Source organism: Erpetoichthys calabaricus, chromosome 18, assembly GCF_900747795.2.
Source record: "Erpetoichthys calabaricus chromosome 18, fErpCal1.3, whole genome shotgun sequence".
Lineage (NCBI taxonomy): Eukaryota > Metazoa > Chordata > Cladistia > Polypteriformes > Polypteridae > Erpetoichthys > Erpetoichthys calabaricus.
In genome coordinates, this window is record NC_041411.2 from 4,263,270 (window position 1) to 4,288,353 (window position 25,084).

The window sequence follows — 25,084 nt, forward strand, 5'->3', positions numbered from 1 at the left end:
TATCCAAAGTGACTTAGAACACTTGACATACACTTAGTTACATTCCATTTATTTATTTGTTTTCAATTGGAGCAATAGCTGGTGAAGTGACTTGCTCAGCGTCACACAGTGTCGGTAGTAGGATTTGAACCCACAACCTTGGGATGTAAAGTCCAAAGCCTTAACCATTACTATACATAACCTGCCAACAATAATAAAAACAAAACAATAAAGACAAATATTGTATACAGAAAAAGTACACATTTAGTTGCATAGGACTTCTGATAAACCCAGTTTATCAGGGTGTGCACAAATATAGTTTTGGTTTTACTGCATCACGTAGGAACTGTGAGAAATAGACATTGAAATGTTTACTGACAGTAACGTATTTAGTCACGTTTATGTTTCACATAAGCTATTAAATTCAACAGAATTAAAAGTGTTTTGCTCCTGATTTTCTTTTGTATTCAATGTCTGGTGCATCACGTTGCAGTGTCCAACAGTAGTCAGCAAGGCTTAACAGATTCCAGTTGCCCTGGTATCGTCTCTCCATCGTAGCAATGTCCTGGTGAAACCTTTCACCGTGTTCGTCACTGACAGCACCGAGATTTACGGCGAAGAAGTCCAAGTGTGAGTGGAGGAAATTAAACTTGAGTGACATGTTGTACTTCATTGTCTTGTATGCTTTGAGAAGTTTGTCTACCAGCTGAATGGAGTTTGGGGCTCTGTAATTGCCCAGAAAATTGACAACGTCTTTGAAAGCTTTCCAGGCCCAACTAACACATCTTCTTCAACCTGTTGGTCACTCATAACATGTCTGATCTGGGGGCCAACAAAAATGCCCTCTTTGATCTTGGTGTCAGTTATTCTTGGGAACATCTGTCTTAAATAATGAAAACCTTCGCATTCCTTTTTCAGTGCTTTCACCAAATTCTTGTCAAGTTCCACTTTTATGTGAAGAGGGGGCAAAAATATCTTTGCCGGGTTGACAAGCGATTCACCTGCCACATTTGTTTGTCCTAGAACTAACTTTTTACGGAGTGGCCAGTTCTGTCGACTCTTTGGCACGGCTGTCCCATTGACAGATGAGACAACAGTACTTTGTATAGCCGAGCTGCAGTCCTAGTAACAGAGCAATGACTTAAAGATCTCCACAGATATTCCAGTTGTACCTGCTCTACTGGACGTGCTTCAGCCACAGCTCCATATTCTCATACGTTTCTTTCATGTGTGCTGCATAGCCAAAAAGGTACTGAAGGATAAACGTTGCCATTGTGTAGCAGAACAGCTTTCAGGCTTAACATTGACAATCAATGAAAAGACGCCACCCTTCTGTTGTGATCACAACCCAAGGCCGAGAACAATCCTTCAATGTCACAACAGAAACAGAGACTGTCAACTTATGCAAAACATTTGGTTATATCATGATGTCAGACTCGAAACACAGAAATGTTCGTACCTGGTGACAGCAAACACCATTCCTGCAGTCTCAAACCCAGCAGCTCGGCTTTTGCTTTGACAGACCCAAATCTCTGACCAAATAGTTCAATTCAGACTGCGTTATCAGATGTGGATCACCTGATGAGCACGGTTCAAAATCTGGGTCAATGTCACTGTCAGTACCCTGCATTGCAGTTTCTTCATCTGGTTTGTCTAAGATCCAATCCTCTGGTGGTTTCGGAATTGGAAGACTGTCATCATGTGGCACGGGTCTCATTGCTGAAGGCAGATTAGGATGTTCAATTGACTTCTTGTTTTTGGCAGAGAAACCAGACACATTAGTCAAACAGAAGTAACAGTCCGTCACATGGTCTTTCTGTTCTCACCATATCATCGGAACAGCAAATGGCATCGTCTTTCAAGTGCCTCTGAGCCAGGCTCTCAGACTGACAGCACATGTCGCAGCCAGCTTTTAGGAAGAGTCAGGGTTGTTCCAAATTTCTTCTATTTAAGAATTATAGAGGACCCTGTGCTTTTGGGAACCTTCAATGCTGGAGAATTTTCCAGATCTCAAATCTCTGCAAGGAAATCATTTCACCTCATATCTTGGTTTTCCGCTTACTTAAGGGACCTTCGAAAGACAGGCGTGTGCCTTTACAAGTCATGTCCAAACAGCTGAATTAACCACTGATGGGCTCCAAACAAGGTGTAAAAACATCTCAGCCATGAGCAATCCAATGGGATACCCCTGAGCTAAAGCAAAGGGTCAGAATAGCTGTGTCAGTGTGATACTTCAGATTTTTATTATTAATAAAGTTGAAAAATACCTGAAATTTGGTTTTCATGTTGTCAGTCTGGGTTATTGAGTGTTACTTAATGTGGAGAAAAAATGAATTGAAAAGATGAGCACAAGGCTGCAGCATCACAACATGTAAAAACACGTCAAGGAGTCTGAATATTTTCGAAAGGCTTGGACTGTAGAATGAATTTAGTTTAGGTGAATGTATTTGTTTAATCTTAAAAAAATAACAAGACCCCCTAAGTGTGTTCATTGTACTTCATTTACGCACAGTTACTCAAACTAAAAATAATTATTAAATTAATAAGTATTAGTTACTCAAACTAATAATTGCTCATTCTTATGTAGTAATAAAAAGTACAATCATATAATAAAAATATGAAAATACTTAGAAGACTTCCAGGTGGTACTTCGTTTAAATTTGATTCCTGCCTTGCACCCAATGCAGCTCAGTTAGGCCTCACTCCCCTCAGAACTGGATTAAGACATTTTATATACAGTATCACCTTTAGTCCAGCATTGCAATCCGATAGGAGAGACCTCAAATTAAAATCATAACGGAATATTTGTTTCCATATGTAAATAAGGAAACTATTTACAAGGCAATAGTGTTCATATTAATTGTTGCAACTGACAATTACTGTGAATCAAAATTGTTCCCAGGATGTAGAGACCATTATTGTGCGATCATAATAAAAATTAGACGGATTAATGCAGCGCGCTGGCTGGCATTTCAACGCCAAGTGACTGCGCATGCGCCATGCTAAGTACCGCCCAATTCTCTACGTCACGTTGCCACTGCGGAGCCTCGCGGTTTCGGGGAAGGCGGGTGAACTGGACGCGGACTCGGTGTTTAGTGCTCCGCTGTCCGGTGGCAGTGACACGCTCATTCTGGAGACTTCGCAAACGAGTGGAATTACGTGAAATATCGTATACGAAAGGCAGCACACGACCAGGAATTCTTTACAACCTTGAACTTCGCAGTTGGACTTACCTGGAGTTTTGTGTTTTTTTGGTCTCGCGCTACTTTTTTCCCCAGCGTTTGATTGTTTTTTTTTTTTGAGATTTCACGCCCTTCTACCCGTAAAAAGGCGCACCATAGCGACGGTGAACATGAGCGGTGCGCTCACTAGGGCCGCTGCTTCGCCGAAGCAGACTTTTTGAGACATGGCTAAGATCCAGGAGAACGGGGTACGGAGCGGCCCGTCGCCGAGTCTGAAGGGAACCCGGGAGAGCCCGAGTGACAAGGACAGCAACTCCATGGGTTCCGAGTCGGAGAAGAACGGCTTCGCCGACACTCACACCGACAAGTACGGCTTCATCGGCGGAGCGCAGCAGAGCCTCGAGGACTCGTGAGTGCCTTTTTCATTCCCCCGTAGACTCGCTCTGTTGAAGCTGGGAGATTAGTGGGCTTTAGCTTTGTCCAGTCTTGTATGTGTTCGTGTGTGTTTCTGGACCGAAGTCGCGGTTTGCCCCAAATTACAAGGGATAGTCTTGGACTGCGACCCCCGAACTCGCACAGTGTGAACGGGTCCCTGGTGTTGGCTGAGGATCTGCGCTTCACTTTCTTTTAAAGAGCATCCAGTTGTCGTTACTGTATTTCTTTAAAGTTAAAGGACAGGGTTAAGACTGAGAAGGAGGGGTTGGCTTAATAACTGATGAAGATGAAGCACGCTTTCTTTTTCTTTTTTTTTTTTTTTAAAAAAAGGATGTCATTCTTAATTGACAGTTAATATTTAAAGGTCCTCCACTAAACTTGTGTCTTGTAAAAGGAGTTGATAAAGTAGAGGGCTTAGTGCTTCAGCGTGCATTTGCAAAGAGTCGCCTTCGAAATCTTAAGCCGTTTCCATGTGGGGTCGATGTATTGGACCAACCCTCCTGCACCAGCTCCATGCCTGATACCCCCTTTCATCACTAGCATCCGCCCCCCCAGGGTCATTCCTCTTAATCTCTGGTCCTTCTCTTCACGTCCACCATATCCATGGTGCATTTCCCCACATTGCTTACCCCCTTTTCTCAAGACTCTGCCCATTTTTCTAGTATGTTATTTGAAGTTTCCCCAACTTTAACTGCATTTGCAAATGCGCAAATAGGGTTATAAAGCAAAAGAGGCTGTGCATTTTAAAATTTTCCTTTTTGTTACTGTAAGCCTTATTGTTTCATGATGTTTGAAATTCCCGGCTCCTTCCATCTTTGCTGGGATTTTTGGCACATTCTGGCAGCAGGTAGCCACTCTGTCCCATTTACACATACGGTGTCCTCCTCTCTGGGGCAGAGTCAAACCCCAGCAGTTCATCGCTTTGACAGAGTGGCCATGGCCTTTGCAAAGTTGTCACCCACATCCTCTGTTCAAAGAAATGCTTCCTGCTTTTGTGACCTGAGCACACTTGTTATTTTTCTGCACTGTCCTCAAAGTTGTTTTTCCCCCCCAGAGATAAGGTTCTGTTTGCTTGAAGATCGCCATGGCCGATAATGGAAAGTAATAAGGTTTGAATGTCTTATTTTGCTTTTCCTCATACCGTCCAAAGACCTGCAGTTCAGGTGGATTGGGATACTAAATTGGCCCAAGTGTCTGAGTGATTGTAGACTGGTGCGTCCTGTCCAGGGATTGTTCCTGCCTTATGCCCTACTCTTGCTGGGACAGGCACCAGCTTCCTGTTGGTCCTGGCTCAGCATATAGTAAATTTGGGAAATGGGTGGACGTTGTCTTTTGCTGAAGACATAAACTACAGTAAGTGAATAGGATCAGATTATGGTAAGCCAGGAATGCACTGATGGCTTCGGCAGCCCTCCCAGAAGCCTTGACCAGTGCATTCATTTTGACAGGACCCGAGGCAATCTGTTCACCAGCCGTTAAACCTGATGTCCCATTACGTGACGTCTAGTCAAAGGCAGTGTTAGACTTGCCGACTGCAGTGGCTGATCTTGTAACGGGACCATGTCAGTGTATAATAAGACTGACTGCATGGCGAATTTGTGTCAACCAAAATAGCTTGGCGCTTTTCTAAGGGTCAACAGGTATGGCAAGTTAAGCTGCAATCTCAGTTGTGATATGTAAAACACTGGACATCAGACAGATGAGCTTCTCTTCTGTTTGTGAGATCCAGCGCATTCCAGCTTCCGTATTCCTGTTAACAGAGTTATGTACATTGTACTTCTGGATGAGCGTTCATGGGTTATTGGCTCTCATGCACACAGGGCCTACCCTTGAGTGTTTGTCGTCTAGGCCCACCATCTTCATTTCTCCTAGCTGTAAGGGTGCAGCTTTCAGACTAGACGACTAGCACTCACGTGAGTGTGGCACTAAGTGCCTCCCCCTCGGTAAGAGTATGTAAGTGAAGGCTTTGCCTGAAAATCGTGAGGAATGTCATCTAAATCCATTGTCACATTGTGCAACTTCTAGTTGTTAGGCCTGTCCGACTGTAGTTGCTGATCTCCTCATTGGACTCGTGTCATTTTCAACAACTGAAAATTGCTGAGCTCGTCATATGTGGAGGCTGAGTGTCTACCTTCCACCACATGCTGTGACAGCTGATAATAATAATAAGTTGCATTTATAGAGCGCCTTTCGTAAACCCAAAGTCACTTTACATATATAAGGGTGTCCCAGAATTCATGCAGGAAGTAATTTTGAAAGAGAACACAGGTTTTTAATTACAAATTGTAAATTTGTAATTGATTCATAAAGTATACAGTATAAGGTTATGTATGGAATAGCATAGCGGGTAAATGGCCTCCACGGCTTTGCTGGCACATACGCAGTCTTTTGTCGAAATTTTCCATGACCGTTTTGCATAAATGTGGCTGAATTTAGTTGATACAGCGCTCAATTTCCTCCTTCAAGGCGTGGGTGGTCGTGGGCTTGATGGCATAAACCTTAGACTTCAAAAAACCCCAAAGAAAAAAGTCCAACGGCGTTAAATCGCATGATCTGGGCGGCCAATTCTGATCACCAAAAGGGGAAATTACACGACCAGGAGATGACTTGTGCAGTAATTGAATTGTTTCTCTGGCTGTATGGCATGTGGCACCGTCTTGTTGAAACCACATGTCGTCCACATCCATATCTTGCAATTGAGGCACAAAAAGCTGGATTATCATGTCGCGATAGCGAGCACCATTAACTGTTATTGCCTGACCAGCCGCATTTTTGAAGAAGATTGGTAAGATGATGCCTCCAGCCCAGAATCTGCACCAAACAGTGACACGTTGTGGATGCATTTGTTTCACAACAATCACTCGTGTATTTTCGGAACCCCAAATGCAACAATTTTTACGATTAACGAAGCCATTAATATGAAAATGAGCCTCATCGCTGAAGATGATTTTGTTAGAAAAATCGGCATTCACTTGTTGTTGTTCCAAAATCCATTCAACGCTCTCTTCACTGTGCATAGTCAGTAGACTTAAGTTCTTGACTCAATTGAACTTTGTAAGCATGAAGATTCAAATCTTTCATGAGAATAAGCTGTAGAGAGCTTCTGGAAATGTTCAATTCTTGACCATGGTGCCGAATTGATGTTCCTGGACTCTCAGCAACACTCTCACGAACTGCTTCGATGTTTTGTGTTGGACGGCCAGAGTGTCTAAGATCACTAATTGATCCAGTCTCCCTGAATTTTTTAATTAATCTCTTTACAGTTGATGAAGTTAAATCACTATTCCGACCATATTTTGTACGAAAATTCCGAACCAAGCTGCCAAACCTTCATTATTTTTAAAATATTGCTCAACAATGAAAACGCATTGTTCTTTCGTGTAGCGCTCCATTTTTAGTAACCCTGAACTGTGAGCTGTCACGCTGTCTTTTTTTTTTTTCGTTGGCAACACTTCACCGCAGAAATGGCGCCAAATTCAAATCTTGCGTGAATTTTGGGACACCAGAAGACAAAACAAAAGATTGTCGAAGGGGAAGGTTCTGAGTTGAGATTTAAAGGGGGAGAAAGAGGAGCAAACTTGGAGAGACTGAGAAAGAGTCCCCCAGAGTTGAGGGGCCATAACACTGAAGGACCAGCCTGCCCTCCCAGGGTGGAGAGTCTGGTGTGTGGGGACAGTAAGGAGACGACTGCTTGAGGACCTGAGAGAGCGACAAGGAGTGTACGGAGCTGAGTGAGGTAGAGAGGGGCAAAGGTTATGTAGGGCTTTGAAGGTGCAAAGTAGTGCTGGGCAGTATGACTAAAATTCTGTATCATGGTATTTTTCAAAATTATCTCGGTTTGACGGTATTTGACATTATTTTTTTTCCCATGCAGGAGTGGATGTTAACCACATTTTCCACTGTAATTACTGGCTAAGAATAACCTATTCCACTGTCATGAGAATTGCACATTGTACAAAAAGACATTTTAATGTGCACACAAGTATTACTACAGGTTGGCATGTCCCCATGAAGTGATAGTTTTCAAGGGGGTGACACTAATGAAGAGAAGGAATCACATTGCATGACAGTTGCAGTCAAAATATAGAACCTTTTTATTGAACAAATTTTGCAAACAACTTAAACTATCATTTTAACAACGTATTTTCTACCATCCAAAGAGGCATTTAGACTTAGTAAAATATCCAGAGGTGCTTGTCAAAAGTTGTATTGCACTGAACATGTCTTAGAAAAGGAATAAATAGTAATTATTTTTTGTAAACCACCTACACTTTCTGTTAATGTTAACAGTCTCTGTCCACTGTCACGTTAGCTGTATGGATTGTAATGGCGTTGGTTATCTCGATCTTTGTCGTAGGCAGTACCTCTAGCAAACACGTCTGACTCGAGTGTCCTCTCGCTTTTTCAGTTTCACCTGAGGACGTGGAGGGTGCCAATCTTATTTCATACATTCATGGTACTCCAAAGCATGTTTGCGGCTAAGGTGGTGCAGCAAATTGCTCGTGTTGACAACTTTAGCTTGACAGCAATTGCAGTAAATAGTTATTTGATCCACATCTGACTTTTTAAAACCAAAGTATCTGCAGACAACAACAACATTTATTTATATAGCACATTTTCATACAAAAAAGTAGCTCAAAGTGCTTTACATAATGAAGAAAAGAAAAATAAACGACAAAGTAAGATTAAAATAAGACAACATTAGTTAACATAGAATAAGAGTAAGGTCCGATGGCCAGGGAGGACAGAAAAAACAAAAAGAAACTCCAGACGGCTGGAGAAAAAAATAAAATCTGTATGGGCTCCAGGCCACGAGACCACCCAGTCCCCTCTGGGCATTCTACCTAAAATATACACGGCTCCTTTTTTCCGCAAAAGTTCTTCTGTGTCACCATTTTTTGACTTTATCAACTGCTTCAACTTCAGTTTCGGAATGTTCTCTGTCCATTTTCACTGCTCAATACCTCCACTAATGCACGTACTCTGTTGCATGCGTGTTTAGCGGTGTAGCAGTGAAAAAGGACCCCCCTTAAACAGTTTCCCGTTGCGCCACGTTCCAAACGTTGTTTAGGCTATTGAAACCAGTGTTGCGGTATAAGAAAAATCCATATCACAAAAATAAAAAAACGTGTTCAGTATGAACCGGTATACCTTCCGGCACTAGTGCGAAGCAGAATCTTGAATTTAATACTTAATGGAACAGGTAACCAGTGGAGTTGTGAGAGAGCAGGGGAGATGTGAGCAAAGTGCTTTGTGTGGCTGCGGAGTTCTGAATGTACTGTAGCCGCTGTACAGATTTTGCAGGGAGGCCGATGAAGAGGGAATTACAGTAATCAATACGAGACATTATGAAACAATGAACCAGAGTCTGAGCATCATTAAAGGACAAAAATGGACAATGTGATGGAGGAGAGAGAATGAAATTTTGGACAGAGACCTAATGTGTGTGTGTGGTATGATGGCGCAGTAAGAAGACCCGGGTTCGCTTCCTGGGTCCTCCCTGCGTGGAGTTTGCATTTTCTACCCGCGTCTGCATGGGTTTCCTCCCACAGTCCAAAGACATGCAGGTTAGGTGCATTGGTGATTCTTAATTGTCCCTTGTTTGTGTGCTTGCTTGGTCTGTGTGTGTGTGTGTGTGTGTGTGTGTGTGTGTGTGTCCTGCAGTGGGTTGGCGCCCTGCCTGGGATTAATTCCTACCTTCAGCCCCGTGTTGGCTGGGATTGGCTCCAACAGACCCCCGTGACCCTGTGTTCAGATTCAGTAGTTTGGAAGATGGATGTACCTAATGTGCAGCTCAAAATTAAGTGATGAATCAGACAAAACATCAAGGTTTCTGAGAATGTGCTGCCTGATGGAGCTGGTGCTGTAAGAAGGGATGGCAGGTATGGGTAGTAGAGCTGCAGTCTTAGCCCCTATTTTTTATATACTTTTTCTGTTCTGTCCTGGTACATAAAACTCTTCTGTTTAAGAGGTTTGGAACATACACGCTCTTTAGTCCGCATCGCTGTGTTACATGCATTTGCTTGCACACAGAGCTGCCCGTACAACTAAAGAGAAAATCAAACCTGTCTGAGGGGTTCATCGTGGATTAATTGGAGTGAGTCACTGGACATGTCACCTTACACCACCGACTACCTCAAACTCAGATTATGCAAGTGAAGGCTACGACTGACAATCACTTGGAAAAGTCGTTTAACGTGACATGGCCTTAACTGGAGGTTGTTTGATTAAAGTTTTTGTTTAGGGGTCTGTGTCTTCCGGGTGAGTAGCATCACATGAGTTGCATTGAGCTACATGAGAGGCTTTCATTGCCCCTTTGTTCTGTTATGGTGTAAGTCACCCTCCATGGTGCATTGGCGAACATTTGAGGCTGGCAGTGTGATTCATGGCTGACATTACATTACTCATCCTTGCTGTTATCAGGTATCCCGGTGTCATCTTTTTGTCATCAAGAATGAGTTAGGTTGAAAGCCTCCGGATTTTCTGTACTCCATAACATGGTGCGTGCCTCGTGAGGGCTGTGGTTGACCGTTCAAACTTATCGTTTTTGCTGCTGCTCAAGTAGGCAGCTTGACTGTGCAGCAATATGATTTTCATGCCTCCTCACAAAAGGCAGCCAACTGTTGTACATTCTGGGGTGTCATCCTCAAACTGCTTTATACACAATGGGGGCCTTTGTCTCCCAGCTAGAGCAGCTGTGCAGTGCTTCTCAGGACCTCAGTTGGCATCTGTAGGATTTGGAACATAGACAGTCACTGAAGTAGCCATTTACCCGATGCTAATACACACCCCCACTTCCCAGCAGCCAAATTGTGGAGTCCAACGTTAAACCAGTGGTTTGGTTTTGGCAGTTATTTTCTGCTCGTGTGTCTCCTCTTATGTACTACCGTTTGGATGCTGCGATAGAATTCTGGTTATAAGCCACTATCTTTGTTCATCAAACCACAGATGTGAAGTTTGACACTCAGATCTTTCTTGACATGGGTTAGGTTTTTTGACGTGTAACTTTTGTCCATCGATCAGTGCGTGTGGGATGAAATAGTAGAGTGTGATCAATCGACAGATTATCAGTACCTCACGGGCTGTGATGGTGGTATGATGATTACTATGCTTGCCTTTGAACCAAAAAGTCTGGGTTTTATTCCTTTCTCATTACATTTTTTTCTTTAATCTTGCATCTTCCTCACTTACTGCAAGTTGGGGTTCTTTGTTCTAGAACAGCGTTTCCCAAACTCGGTCCTGGGGAACCCCTGTGGCTGCAGGTTTTTGTTCCAACCAGCTTCTGTTTTTAATTGTAACCCTTATATATTTCCCAAGTTCTGTATTTAGGGAACAATATAGAAATTAGAAAACTAAGTTTGCTAAAAATATTAAAATGTACCAAGCAGTTATATAGGAATAATGTATTTTTTTTCTTTTTAACAATATTTTTCTCTCGATTTTCATTCTACTTTTCTAGGTCTTGTAATTGTTTAATTAATCCATTATTTACTAATTAGTGGGTCTGACTCTAAAGTAACTGTAGCCTTTGATTATTCCATGTTGTTTGCCAGCGTGTCTGCTCTGCTCATTTTAAATTGTCATTATTAAGATTAGTGATGCACCGATACGGAAATTCTGGGTGGTACCGATAACCAATATGTTTTGTCCATCTTTGCCAATACCGATAACCGATATATACTTATTTTTTTTTATTTACTTCAGGTATGAATGTTTCAGGTATGCTGAAAATATATTATGCATTATCAAAGAAACAACAGTAGCATGTAAAACAGATTCACTTTTTATTAACTTGCTGAATTTTATGTACTTCTTTGCTATATAAGCAGCCAGTACTTTATGCGGGGGGAAAAAGAGCAAGATATGGCTCATCTCTATAGAAAAAATACTCCAGGTCATGTACAAAAATCTACTTTACATACACATTCTGAGTAACTTAAGCACATACAATACAATTTATTTTTGTACAGCCCAAAATCACACAAGAAGTGCCGCAATGGGCTTTAACAGACCCTGCCTGTTGACAGCCCCCCAGTCTCGACTCTCTAAGAAGACAAGGAAAAACTCCCAAAAAAAACCTTGTAGGGAAAAAATGGAAGAAACCTCAGGAAAGGCAGTTCAGAGAGAGACCCCTTTCCAGGAAGGTTGGGCGTGCAGTGGGTGTCAAAAGAAGGGGGTCAATACAATACACAGAACAGAACAAATCCTCAATACAGTATAAAAATGAAAAATGTACAAGTACAGAGCAGAATTTAACAGTAGATGATATCACATAATATGATTTGGATTTGTTTAGAGTCCCGGAGACCTCATTCATCAAACTGCCTCCCCCATTTGGCCATTCCACAGCTGAAATAGTTCTAATCCGATAACAGGACCCCTCTTTCCCACAATTCCTGCGATCCTTAATCCGGGATGACTTTACCTTAGGCAGGTAAAACAACTTGGCAGGTGGGCCGTGGCACCAAGTGCCATATTTGAATACCGAGAAGAGAAACAGAATAGGTGAGGGTTAGTGTCCAATTCTAACTGTCATGTTACTTATGTTTAAGTGCTAATGACTAACAACAGAGATGCATTCTGTACAGTTAATCAGCAGCTCTAGTCAGGGTGTGCTAAACTGAAGTCGTGAGTCTTCAGCTGGGATTTAAAAGCTGAGACCGAAGGGGCATCTCTTATAGTAGCAGGCAGACCACTCCACAGTTTAGGGGTCCTGTAACTAAAAGCTCGACCTCCCACTGTTATTTTATTAATCCTTGGAATCATAAGCAGACCGGCATCTTCAGATCTTAATGTGCGCTCAGGTTTGTAAGTCATGATAAGTTTAGACAAGTGGTGTCACATCAAGACACCATGCCATTACATAACATGGCATTGGGTATATTAACAACAAAATGAATGCATATTCATTGTGCTATAATCGGACATGTATTAATTTAAGTAAAACTAAAAAAGGGTACAATGAGACCAGTAACCCTAGGCTTAAGTTGGCTTCTTTAAAAGTACAAGTGGTAGGTTTTTCGTAACAAAAAGAAGCATTTCTGCCTTTTCACCAGCAAGCCCGTTTCTCTTTTCATTTACTATATTTGATACAGCTGAAAAAAGGCGTTCACTGTCTACACTGGTATAAGGTGCCGATAGGTACTTGATCACTGCCTTGGTCAAGGTTGGGAAACAGGCTGCATTGCTTTTCCAATACTGGAGGGCGCAATTATTTCTGGAGATAGGGGGCTCACTGCGATAGTTATTCAGCTGAAAAAAAAAAAGTTTACAAACGTTTACCTATATTATAATAAAAAAATAATAAATTATTATTAGGTTGACCAGATTTGTGGTAAAGAAAAACAGGACAACCACCTGTACCAACCACAGCCATTAATAAAAACTTGTGATGTTGAAAGCTTGATGCATAATGATTTGGGTCATATAAAGGGCATTCTTGTTGACAAACCTGAATTATATCGGTTAAAACGTACATATCTGACCGATTTCGATGTCGTCATTTTTAGTCAACATTGGCCGATAACAATACAGTTCCCGATATATCGTGTATCTCTAAGATACAATGAATGGGGCAAAACTGCACAGAGAAAGGACAAAGTATAATGAAATCAACAAAAGAGAGTTAAGCGTTTAAATCTACAGCAAAAGCAGAAATATTTCTAAATGTCTTATTTATGTAAAAATCATGCTGCTGTGCTTTTCTGAATGTAGAATAAAAGAAAAATAATACCAGCTAATTAAATGAGATCAGTGTTATCAGGTGTTGTCACTGATTAGGAATCTGGTGGGAACAAAACCTGCAGTCGCAGGGGGGGCCACAGGACCCAGTTTGGGAAACACTGTTCTAGAAGGAAGAACTAAGAATACTGAAACTAACCGTAGTTGTGTGCTAAATGCAGCACGTTGTAAGGATAATAAAGTTTGGCAATGTATCATTTATAATTCCTTTTTACCATCACCATTTTGACTCTCAGGCTCTCAAAAAATATACTAGTAGAAAATAAAAAGTAACACTTGCGTAGGCATCACACCACAGAAGTGGGAGAATCATTCTGAATGTGTTAAGAACGTGATGTCTCACACACACACACACACAGGGTGGTACAGCTTGGCTTGTTTAGTGCATAGTGTTACATGCCACAGCATACTCGCATTATTACAGGGTGTAACCTCCTGATTCTGCAATGCTGGCCTGGCTTGTAAACACTCCCACAGATGATGAATGTCCTCCCGTTAACATCAGGCCATGGCCTTTTGACCTGCTGAGGTTCTTTGCCAGTGGTGACCTGTCTATTGCAGTCCCATATGTCCTTAATCAAGGAGAGCTCTCTTGAGTCTACTGTCCAGGGAAGTTGGTAAACAGCTACTAGAGCATGGTGAGTTGTGTGGTTGGAATGGGGCCAGGCATTTTGTACTCGGGAGGACATCTCACTTTTTGCACAAAAGCAGGATCAGGACTGGCTAGATGGTATCTATCACATAAGTAGCACTGTCTAGTGTCTCCACCATGCCTTGTTTGAGTAAGCACTGTAGAAGATGGCACCCTTCAGCATTATGCCTGGTATTAACGCTTTGTATCACTGGTGTATACAGTGTGAATTTACCTGCTCTCCAGGTCTCTGATGAACATGTACGTGACTCTCACCCATTTGCCGACCGGGTCTGCTTTCATCACTAAAGATGTCGGGTGAGGAAAACATGAGGGTGCAATTCATCTTCAGAAAAACAATTGCATATGATCCATATGGGCAGTTCTGGTTTGACAATGTCTCTGATGAGTCCATTTTGATGGTGCTTTGGTATGCACATGTATTTTTATGTCTAGCTGTCCAGAACCACTTCTCTGTCAGGGGATAATGCTGATGCACTGTAGACACATCCTTGGTTTAGCTTACTTCACAAAAGTCCATTAAATGACCCTGCTGAAACTCTGATAATTATACATTGCCACATTTTAGAGTGTCATGTTTATCATGTAGAAACAAAAACACTTTGTGCACCACCTACTGATGGCAGCAGTGGTGTGACCTTCACTATACAGTGGTACCTTGAGATACGAGTGCCCCAACATAAGAGTTTTTTGAGATATGAGCCGTCACTTGGTCGATTTCTTTGGCTTGAGTTACGGGCCAAAATTCGAGATACGAACCATCAAAGAGCTTGTCGCCGCATATTCTGAGGAACGGACAATGGAGGAGTTAACAGAACTACAAACGCAGCAACATACGGAGGTTCTGCAGGAGTTTGGTATCGCAGAGGAGGAGGAGGAGGTTATCTCTTCAAGTGAGATAAAGGAAGTGTTGGCAATGTGGGACTTTATTGAAAAGAAACACCCTGAAAAAGTTGCAACTGGTCATGCAGCAGCATTATTGAATGACACTTGGCTAACTCATTTCAGAAACATTCTAAAGGGGAGGAAGAAGCAAAGCTCCTTGGACAGGTTTCTATTGAAGCGCCCTGCGAATGAAAGTGACGAAAGTGTGGCCAAAAAGAAAAAAACTAGTGAAGAAGGAAATTAAGTTAAGCAAAAGTGAAGTGAAAGAAAAAAATAATACAATACGCTAATGGGCTCCGTCAATATCTGTTTATTTCTTTAGATTCTCTTTTATGTATTAGGTTTTATTTTGTTTGTATACAATATTTGTTAATTATAAATATATTTTTCTTATGTTGAAAACATTTAACAAAAAATTGGGGTGTTTTTTGGGTGGCTGGCACGAATTAATCTCATTTCAATGGGGAAAATTGATTTGAGATACAAGCATTTTGACTTACGAGCTCGGTCACGGAACAAATTAAACTCGTATCTCAAGGTACCACTGCACTCTGTCACCATGGGGTGCTCCACTGACCTTGGGACTTGGATCACTACATTGCCCTCCTCTGTTATTTATCTTATTGTATTACAGTACTCCAAATGGATTCCTTCTGGTAGATTTATCCATGTATACTTATATTAGCTGAAGTACCTGACATTGCGTGGATATAAATACATGTCAAGAAATGGTCTGTTGAAAATTCTTCATTGTCGAACACAATCCATGATAAGACAAAAAAGCATATATCTTATACAAACGCTGTATTCTTATGAGATAATGATTTTGTTATCCAGATGGGTTGAGAAGAAAACTCTTTGCACAACGGTCTAAGGTGAAATCTTCCTTTGGCTGGTAGAAAAGCTGGAGTTGATGGGAGGTCCATATCATCTGTGCACTCCTGCTGACAGATGGGGATTGTAGTCCCTTGTTTCTGCAGTGTTTTTTAGGTTGCCCCTCACCTGTTAGGACCCCTGTCCTGAAAATGTAATGTAGTACAAGTCTCTACTTTAAATTGGACAAATGGCAACATAGGTGGGCAATTTAGTGGAAATTATTTCAGTTGTTTTTGGTTGTTTGACAAGCAAATAGCTTAGAATTTTATTAATAAGTAATATGCACAGCTAACTGTGAGTCAATGCTGAAGATTTCATATTTTGCTCTTCCAAAGGTGCTGCTGTTTTATTTCTTGTGACAGATGTATATGTGTATGTATACAGATTCTATACAATATAAAGATACACACTCTTTCCTCTTGAATATTTTGATTAATGGTTGGTATTTGTTGCTAATCAAGGAGTAGTTATTAGGGATATGTTTTAGAGAGGTAGTAACAGTAATTAAATAATGTGTCAGACAGAAAAGGAATATAATCATAAGGGTAGACCCACTGACATGGGGATACATAGACATTGTTAAAGAAGAATCGGTTGAATGATATTCATTGAGACCCTTTGCAGTGTACAGTTCTTATCTGAGTATTGTATCATCCTGTCATGAGCAGAACCTCGCCTTTGCCTCACTGTGCGCAAACTCCTTGGCTTTTTGACAATATTCCTGGATAGGCTGCAAGAGGTTCTCCCTTCAGCTGAAGCCTGGGGTCACCTTAAGTGAATCTCCGTGCATGATTGTTTCTGAGTTTTCACACTGATTCCATACTGCATAATAAGCCATGTGGGTGGCGCAAAATTTAAACTCATTTTGGCAGCCAACTGATGTAAAGAACACCAGAATAGGAACAGGAGTCCCATGTGAAAGTAAATAAATACCATAGGCAAATCAGTCATAGTTTGAAAATTCACGGCAATAAAATAAATAATTAGCTTCAAATTTGGATCCCAAAACTCATTGTCTAAAACTATTAATACATTTCTTGCATTTTTCCCCCCTGTTTAATTTCCTCCATTTTTTGAGCAGTTTAACCATTACTATTTGATACCCACAAACCTTTTATCCTCTTTGTAACAGCTAAAGACTCTCTTTTTGGACCGCTTCTTAGAGAAGGAGAGTGCACTTAAGCCCCCTCATCTTTGGCCCTTTTGTGTTCTGCTTCTCAACATGCCTGTCATTTCCTACTTGTTCATGTAAGCTGACCTGCTCTGGGATGTTTATCGAGATTTGGAGAAACGGCTCAATAGTTTCTTGTCCGTAAACCTACTTTGTTTACCCACTCATGCTAATTCTTCCATCATGTCTTAGCCTGTCTGAATAAAACGTTCCCTTTAACTCTAGGGATGGGCCTGCATCAGTAACTGTGCTAACCTTTTACTGCGCTTGTTGTAATGTGTAAAAGTTAGCTTAATTGCACATAATTTCCCAGCTATTCTCACAAAGCTGTCCAAATTACAATCAATGCAGTGGCCCCCTCTGTCTTTGCCTGTACTGTCAGGGATCAGAGTAAAAAAAATTTGTATTATATTTGTGTGTGAGTTTTGTTTTTGTAGTTTATTCATTAAGAATAGTGCTAGATAATGATTCCATTTTAATGGGGTATTGTTTCTTTAAGAAAGAGTGCTGGGCTTCAGGGTTTAGTGGGAAGTAGGAAGTATTTTAAGTTTGTGTGTAGGAATGATTAAAGCTGTGGAAAATCAGTTTTCTTACCATGTCTGTCTTAAAGGTTCATGTTTTAACTGTGGAAATCCATTACTTACAAAATAAACGTTGTTTGATTTACACAACAGACTGGATAAATGTGAAACGCCAAGGAATGGACACACATGAGTTAAAGCAGCAGCCACATGTTGTTTTTCACTTACACTTTGTATTATTTTTGGCTTCTGGCTGTGGATACAGACATCTGCTGAGCCCACCTGGATATGCAGGTGACAACCCTCCTAGAACTACTCTGTGCACACGAGCTAATCCATTTTGCATATCTTCCAGATGTTATCAGTCTTGACTTTTTTTTTATTTTCCTCCATTCCTACTTGCTCTTCCAAGTGGGTTTCTCTTCTTTATTGTATTTTCAGCTGCATTTCTTTGACTGGCATAGGTTTCTATCTGTAACATTGAGCTTATGCCCCTTCTTTGATTTGATAACACAAGTTGTAACCCTTCTTAATCTCTTGTTGTGGTCTGAATTTTTATGACTGTTTTAATAAGAAATGAAACAGATACGAGACGGACCTTCAGACCCCACACACACACACACACACACACACACACACACACACACACAGCTTCTCTTTCTGCTTCCCTCCCTCTTGATACACCTGAACTACGTGATACACTGTGTGGTGATAATTAAAGATGTGAAACTTCTTTTTTTTCTTATGCTTGCCGTTAGAAATTTAACCCACAGTATGTTTCAAAGCGTAGATGTTTTTTTATGTAAAAAGGACAGGTGGTGTTAAACTTAGTAAAGGATTTCAGTTTGTCATACTCATGGCATTTGAGAAACTGACATTGTTTCTGATCGTAACTTTTCCTAATACTTAAGTCTGGTGGAATGCTTTGGAGTCAGAAGTTAGACACATATAAATTAAATAGTGCTGTATTTGTGTCTGTCTTGGGAATGTAATATTTAGTATCACTAGGGTGCTTTGCTCGCCCTTCCCCGAGTTTGGTGTACCGAATATACAATTTAAAGAGATTATTTTCATGGGAATTGTTACATATGCATTATTTTCACTTTTACTTTAAAACTTCTGTAAAAACAATACTGTACTTGTCCTTTATTTCCGGCCCCGGGCTTGGTTAAATCTCTTTCTTGCAAGACGTATAACGCTGCTTTCATTGTGAAGGCGGGGGCCGGCTGAACGCACACTAAGGAGAAGCGGTTGGATCATCTGCTGGCTTGTTGCTGCTGCTGGCGAGCTGAGTATTCTGCTTGTCGCTCTGCATGTCGATCATTTAAAAGCCTGTACAGTAGCTGTCCTTTTGCCACTTTGCGTCTCTGCCGCTCGTGCTATGAAGGCAGGGGTTTGGCTGAACGCATGCTAAGGAGAAGCGTTCGGATCATCTGCTGCTGAGCTGCATGTTCTGCTTGTCGTTGTTTTAAGGGCTGGGAGCACATGAAGCGTGTCTGCCAAAAGCATTGCAACAACTGCTAGGTTAGCTGTCCATGGACTTGTTTTAAATATTTTTATTTATTTAATATTTTTAAAAATATATATATACTGTATTGAGAATTTGTTCTGTTCTGTGTATTGTATTGACCCTCTTCTTTTGACACCCACTGCACGCCCAGCCTACCTGGAAAGGGGTCTCTCTTTGAACGGCCTTTCCTGAGGTGTCTTCCATTTTTTCCCTACTGGGTTTTTTTGGGAGTTTTTCCTTGTCTTCTTAGAGAGTCATGGCTGGGAGGCTGTCAAGAGGCAGGGTCTGTTAAAGCCCATTGCAAACTGTATTGTATTGTCTCACTGCCTTGTCTCGCGTGACGTTAAAGTGTCTCTCACTGGACGTCAAATTGTCTTCCGAGAAGATCACGTCTTGTCTCCCTAGTCTCCCTTCCAAGATTTTTTTTTATTATAAAGAGATGATTTTTACAGGTGTGTTTATTTTTTTTTTCATTTATTTATTTATTTGGCTGACGCCTTTATCAAAAGCGACTTACAACATTTGCGGTACAATTGGTTGCCCTTCTTTTCTTTTTCCAGTTGGAGCACAGGCAGGTGAAGTGACTTGCTCAGGGTGGGATTTGAACCCACATCCTCAGGTTTTGAAGTCCAAAGCCATAACCACCGTGCCACTTGTTTTCTTTGAGCCACGAGGATTATTTTGTGTGAAACAGCCCGTTAATGTTGGCTGTGATGTGCTTGTTGAATTAACCTGTTGCCAACAGATCATGCTAGCGAAGATACGGCTGATGCGTTGTGTGTTCTAATCCTCAACTTCATTGCACTGAAATAAGCTTACATAAAAAAATTCTTACAAAATCACAGAATGCTCGGAAGGTGATTGTGAAATAACTTGTCGGAAGGTTTACATATGGAAGGCAGTAAGTCAATTCCCATGAGGACTGCCCAGTTACAGAATGTGCCACACTTACCAAATACAACTCTAGCAGTCGTTTAAATAGTCCTCCTTCCTCAGGCATTCCAGACACAGACTGATGCAAGCCATAGAATTTCTTGTCCAAGTGTTAGCACTATCTTAATGTTCTGTCACGGCCATGTTTTTAGTTGACAGTCATCCTTACTGATTAGTTTAATTTTTTAAGTCATTTGGAAGCTGCACACTCTCCTATGTTAGAACAGCAAGTTACTCCTGTTTGACACCCGTGCAGCTGCCCTCGTCTTGCTCACTTCCTGATGCCGTCCCGTTGTGCTACTTGAACTACTAGTCCGTCATAACCAGCTGTGGTAATCTTTAATCTTATTTGTATATTAAATCTGTTGACGGTCGCTGGCTCCCTCGGAAACGCTGACGCTGCTGGCAAGGGCATTGAAACATAACATGCAATATATTATGATTGTTACGTGTTGGACAGGATTACCTCAGTGAGGCCTTCACACCTCTCCATGCTTGTTTGGGACATTTTTAAAGCTGTCTGGTGTAAGGAAGCTTTCAGAAAGCAACTATGAGATTTGTAGGTCATGGGGCTCCTTACCTTAGGTGACATAACACACTGGAATGTGAACAGAAAAGGCAACCGATGACAATGTTCTGCCTGCTTAATGTTTTTTCTTAATTTCATGTTTTCCTTTGCCCCCAGTGTGAGGTCCGTATAGAGCTCTGTGTACTGCTGTTTTGTTTCCTTTTTACTTTTTGTCCAGAGTGAAGTGAAACCCCATGGCCTTTCACATTTTATTGAAGTGCTGCCAGCTTCCAAACGTGGTTGTTTTAGTTGGAGGAGGGGAAGCAGTTCTTTGCTCACAAACTCCCTTTCCACATCAAACCATAACCGAAAAAGTTAGCGATTTTTAATTCCCTTACTCTTCCGATGCCTTTTAAGCTTAGCACATTATGTGGTACAAACAATATTTGCCAGCTTTCCAGGTGCCCCATGAGCTTGTGCCAAGACTAACTGGGGAGCAGACACGACCGTTTCAACACAATAGCATATGGCAGGGTTCTTGTCAAATCTTAACCATATGAAGATTATGTTGAGGTAGGAGAACCTATAATTTATAGAGTACTTCGTGTCACGTGTGCAGAGTACAGCGCAATTCCTACCAGCATGTGCTAATCAACGTGCAACCTGTTCTCGCTCTCTGGAGCCTTGATTAGTGACGCTAACTAACTTAACCTTGACACTTTTGTCTTCCTTACCTGATAAACCTCAGAACATTATTGTCATCCCATTGCAAACAGTTTAGTGTTGATGGTCAGCTTATTGAAGGATTGGAACAAATTAGTCAGAGGCTCAGGAGAGCCTCAGTGATGAGTAAGATCTCAAGTTCATGGTCTTTCACAGATGAGAAACAAATGGGGATATATAATGTAAAACATTTTTATTTTATAATGTGTCCAATATTGAATGAATTAATCGACATGATTATTGTGGAGGGCAGATGCGATAGCGTCAAGGATTTCAGCGATCCCAGCATAACAAGACGCAAGACTAAAGAGATGAAAGAAAAGGGGTTTTATTAAGGACAGGCTACACCAAGGGGGAGAATATTTGTACACGAGGGTAAAAATAAACAGACACTCTTAAATATGCTGCTGCTTTGATGACACTTCATGCTTCTTCACTGGGCTGTGTGGCTCCTTGCTGAACCTTTGCTTGACAAAGCACCACTTCATTCTGGGTTGAGTTCTTTGTGTATGAAGTTGCTTTTTTGTGCTTTGAAAAACATCCTAACATGTAGGGAAAGAAAGAACTGAAATCTTTAATGTTTGGTAGGTTAGCTAGCAGGGCACCAACAGATTAAGAAAGTCTGGACTTGGCCTTTGTTATTGTATGCAGCCTGAGTCATTGGTATTTCACAAACCTGTTACCATCGATTTACTGTGTGAAGCCTGTTACAGATCTTAATATGTAAAGGATCTTTCTAGAACCTCCATGCGGTTGCGTTAGGAACCAAAAATAGGGTTTCTCTATGGCATTGCTCTGAAGAACCACTCTGGCACCTTTAACTTTTAAGAGTGGATTGAAACCTCAGGGCCTGTTCTGACCACCATGTGGGGTAGGTGGCCATCTAACCAATGTGCCGTTTTTTTCCCTGCCCCATGTCAGTACTGGCTTTCCATCCACCTGCTAGCTGATACCTTCTTTATCACTACCACCCAACTTAAAGCTCATAATCTAAGTGGTCGGACGGGGGTTTTGAAGCCTGCTTCTGTAATAAATTCTGAGTAACGTGATAATCACTTCTGAATTGCAAAGTGTTGAAAGAAACTGCTTATCCTTTGTTTCATTGAAATTGAAATGTTGCTTCAGGTTGGTCAGGAATGAAGCAATAAATAATGTAAAAATATCTAGTTGTTGGAAACATTGTGAATATTATAAATGTAATGAAACATTGGTTATGTGAGCGCTGAAGTCGGAAAACTACGAGATAAACACCAATTTAAAATTAAAAGTAATTTCTTTTTTCTTGGTGAGTTAGAGAGATTGTGAGACTGCCCCCCCATGCCTCCGAAGAGACTGGAACCCCCCTGGCTGGTCAGAACAGACAGTCTTGCTTAAAAGAAAAAAATCCTCTTTATATTACCTACTTATTCATTAGCCAAAGAGAGAACAGAAAAAAACATAACTGTTCATTTTGAGGTCATACATAAATTAGGGTTACATCTTTAATTTATGACATTTAGGAGTACAGAAAAACAAAGCAGTACCAGGCGCCTACATTATCTAAAGACTGTGACCTCTCAGTACACACACACAAACCCATTTTCAGCAGTTTTCTTAAAGTTCATTGCATTAGTTATAAAGAGATTACATTCATATAACTTTAATATCTTCATTAGATTATATTTGTTTGATTAGATTAATAATCTTTATTTATTAATTCATAAATGACAATTTTGTCTTATTTTTAAGCAAGAGAGAAGAAAACGATCACATTTATTTATAATATCACAGAGTGTTCTGTTAATATCAAGAGGTTAGCACTTTCACATAGAAGAATTAAATCAGTCTCATATTCTGTGCATAAACACAATTCCTCTCCTACCTAAATGCAGATCAAATCATATAGAAGTATAAAATCATATAGTTCTCTGCAGCATGATTAATACAAAATACAGTCATTGGTATTTTGTGAGTTAAATACTTATACTCATCTGCGGTGGGCTAGCCCCTGCCTGGGGTCTGCTTCCTGCCTTGTGCCCTGTGTTGGCTGGGATTGGCTCCAGCAGACCCCCCCAACCCTGCAGTTAGGATATAGCAAGTTGGATAATGGATGGATAGATGGATACTTATAATCATTACAGTTAATAATGTTTTTTCTGCTTTCTCAGTTATCCACCAAGCAATCGGAGTACTGTGGCGTTTGGCCCAGGCCCCCATTCCTCCCAAAAGGGCACCAGGTGTTCCCCTCACAGGAGTGTTGTACAGGGTGAAAGAAGAGTGATTGTCCCTTTTGGGGTTTGAGAAACCACAGCAGCATTAATAATTTTTTTTTCTTCGTATCTGGCTCTTGGAATTGGAGCCATACTGGTGTAGTGCCCTCTGCCAAATATAAAATGTTGTGTTAAATCCAATCTGTGACTGTCTTTTACTCTGTACTGATTTTTTTCTACTCTCAGTGACGTATAAAGTTTGGGTGGTAAGGCTTTGAATTGGAGTTCTGATGTGTGTTAAAATAGAATACAATAGGCAGGTGCTGTAGTTTGTGCAGGCCTTTTGTTGTGGATGTTAAGGCACATCCTGACATCAGGACTATTGTTTGTAGGATACTTGTTTTAAAACTTTCATTATATGGAGCTCATTTTCTGGCACGCACACAACATAATCTCATACTGGCTCAACCAGTTCATTGGTGGTGATTTTTTTTTTTTTTCTTTTTTCAGAACATGAGAACAATTGTGATGAAAACCGGTTATTCACCCAGCAAGCCCTCCCTCTCTGTTTCTATTCACTTAGATTGTCCTAATTGTCCATCACATCCTACTCTCCTCCACAGTACTTGGTAATCTATTCCCCCATGTCTGTGGCTCTTTGCATGAAGAAAAATACTCTTCTCTGGGTTTTCTCTAGAGCTGCAATGTCATATGGAGGCCAAAACTGCACACAGTACTCCAGGGGAGGCTTCACCAGTGCAATTTGAAGCTCACACTTAACCTCATTTGTCTTGTACTCCACATCTAGTAATACTTAACCTGACATCCTATTTGTCTGCTCAATCACTTGTGCCAACTCTATGGATGCAGGTAGTGATGCATCTACTGTGACTCCCAGGTCCTTCTCATAAGGGGTACTTTCAAGTTTCAGACCTCATATTGTGTATTAAGTCTTTCAGTTTTACTTCTTACGTGTAATACAAGCTGGTATATTCAGCCCATGAGCGTCTGTAACAGTTTAGCTGATTTATTTCCATTATCTGCCCTTTCACCCAGTTTGGTATCATCTGCACATTTAACCAGCTTATTGATGATCCTCTTGTCCAGATTGTTTCTGTATGTAGTTGCATTAATGGTAGGGCATATTCAAGCCATTTTAACTAAATTGTGAACTTAAATTAAAGTCCAAATTTTGTTAACCGTATTTCAACAGTGTCTAATTGGTAACTGCAGTTGTATATAATGAAGATTTGATGTCTTAAATGAGATATTCAAAATAATCAAATTAATTTGAATCCAGAAGAGAAACCAAAATTTGCCTAAAGTGATGCATTTAAGGAGGAAATGGGCTGCGCTTCTTTACAGACACGCTAACTGACCAGATAGCTGGAACAGAGACCAGGACAACATGTAAGCATCAATTAGATTAGAGTTGGAGAAAAATGTGCAATTAAGTAACCAAAGCAGCTGTTAGAAAATGAACAACACAGTAAATATTTAACTCTTAGTGCACATGTGCTCTGTGTCTGTTGTCATTTTTAACATTTACTTATATTAAATTTCATTTGCTGCAAATCTACCCAAGCCTGTGTAACTGTGGAACATTTTATCTGATTCTCCATTATCTGCACTTTCACCTAGTTTGGTGGTATTTGCAGATATAATCATCTTATTGATTATATTCATATCCAGATCATTCTGTATATTAAGAGCAGTCCCCAGCACTGGACCCTGATGGATGCCACTTTTAATATCGCCTAATTCTGATGTAGTTCCCCT

General features: G+C 40.9%; 1 protein-coding gene across 1 annotated transcript in view; it reads left to right on the forward strand.

Annotated features, from left to right (window-relative positions):
* The first annotated feature begins 3,005 nt into the window (after positions 1-3,005).
* tbc1d10ab (TBC1 domain family, member 10Ab) overlaps positions 3,006-25,084 on the forward strand; it is a 72,350-nt gene continuing 50,271 nt past the window's right edge. The window contains exon 1 of the mRNA XM_028824237.2: positions 3,006-3,570. Within this exon, the coding sequence (XP_028680070.1) occupies positions 3,386-3,570 (185 nt within the window). The 5' untranslated portion in view covers positions 3,006-3,385. The remainder of the gene's footprint in view (positions 3,571-25,084) is intronic.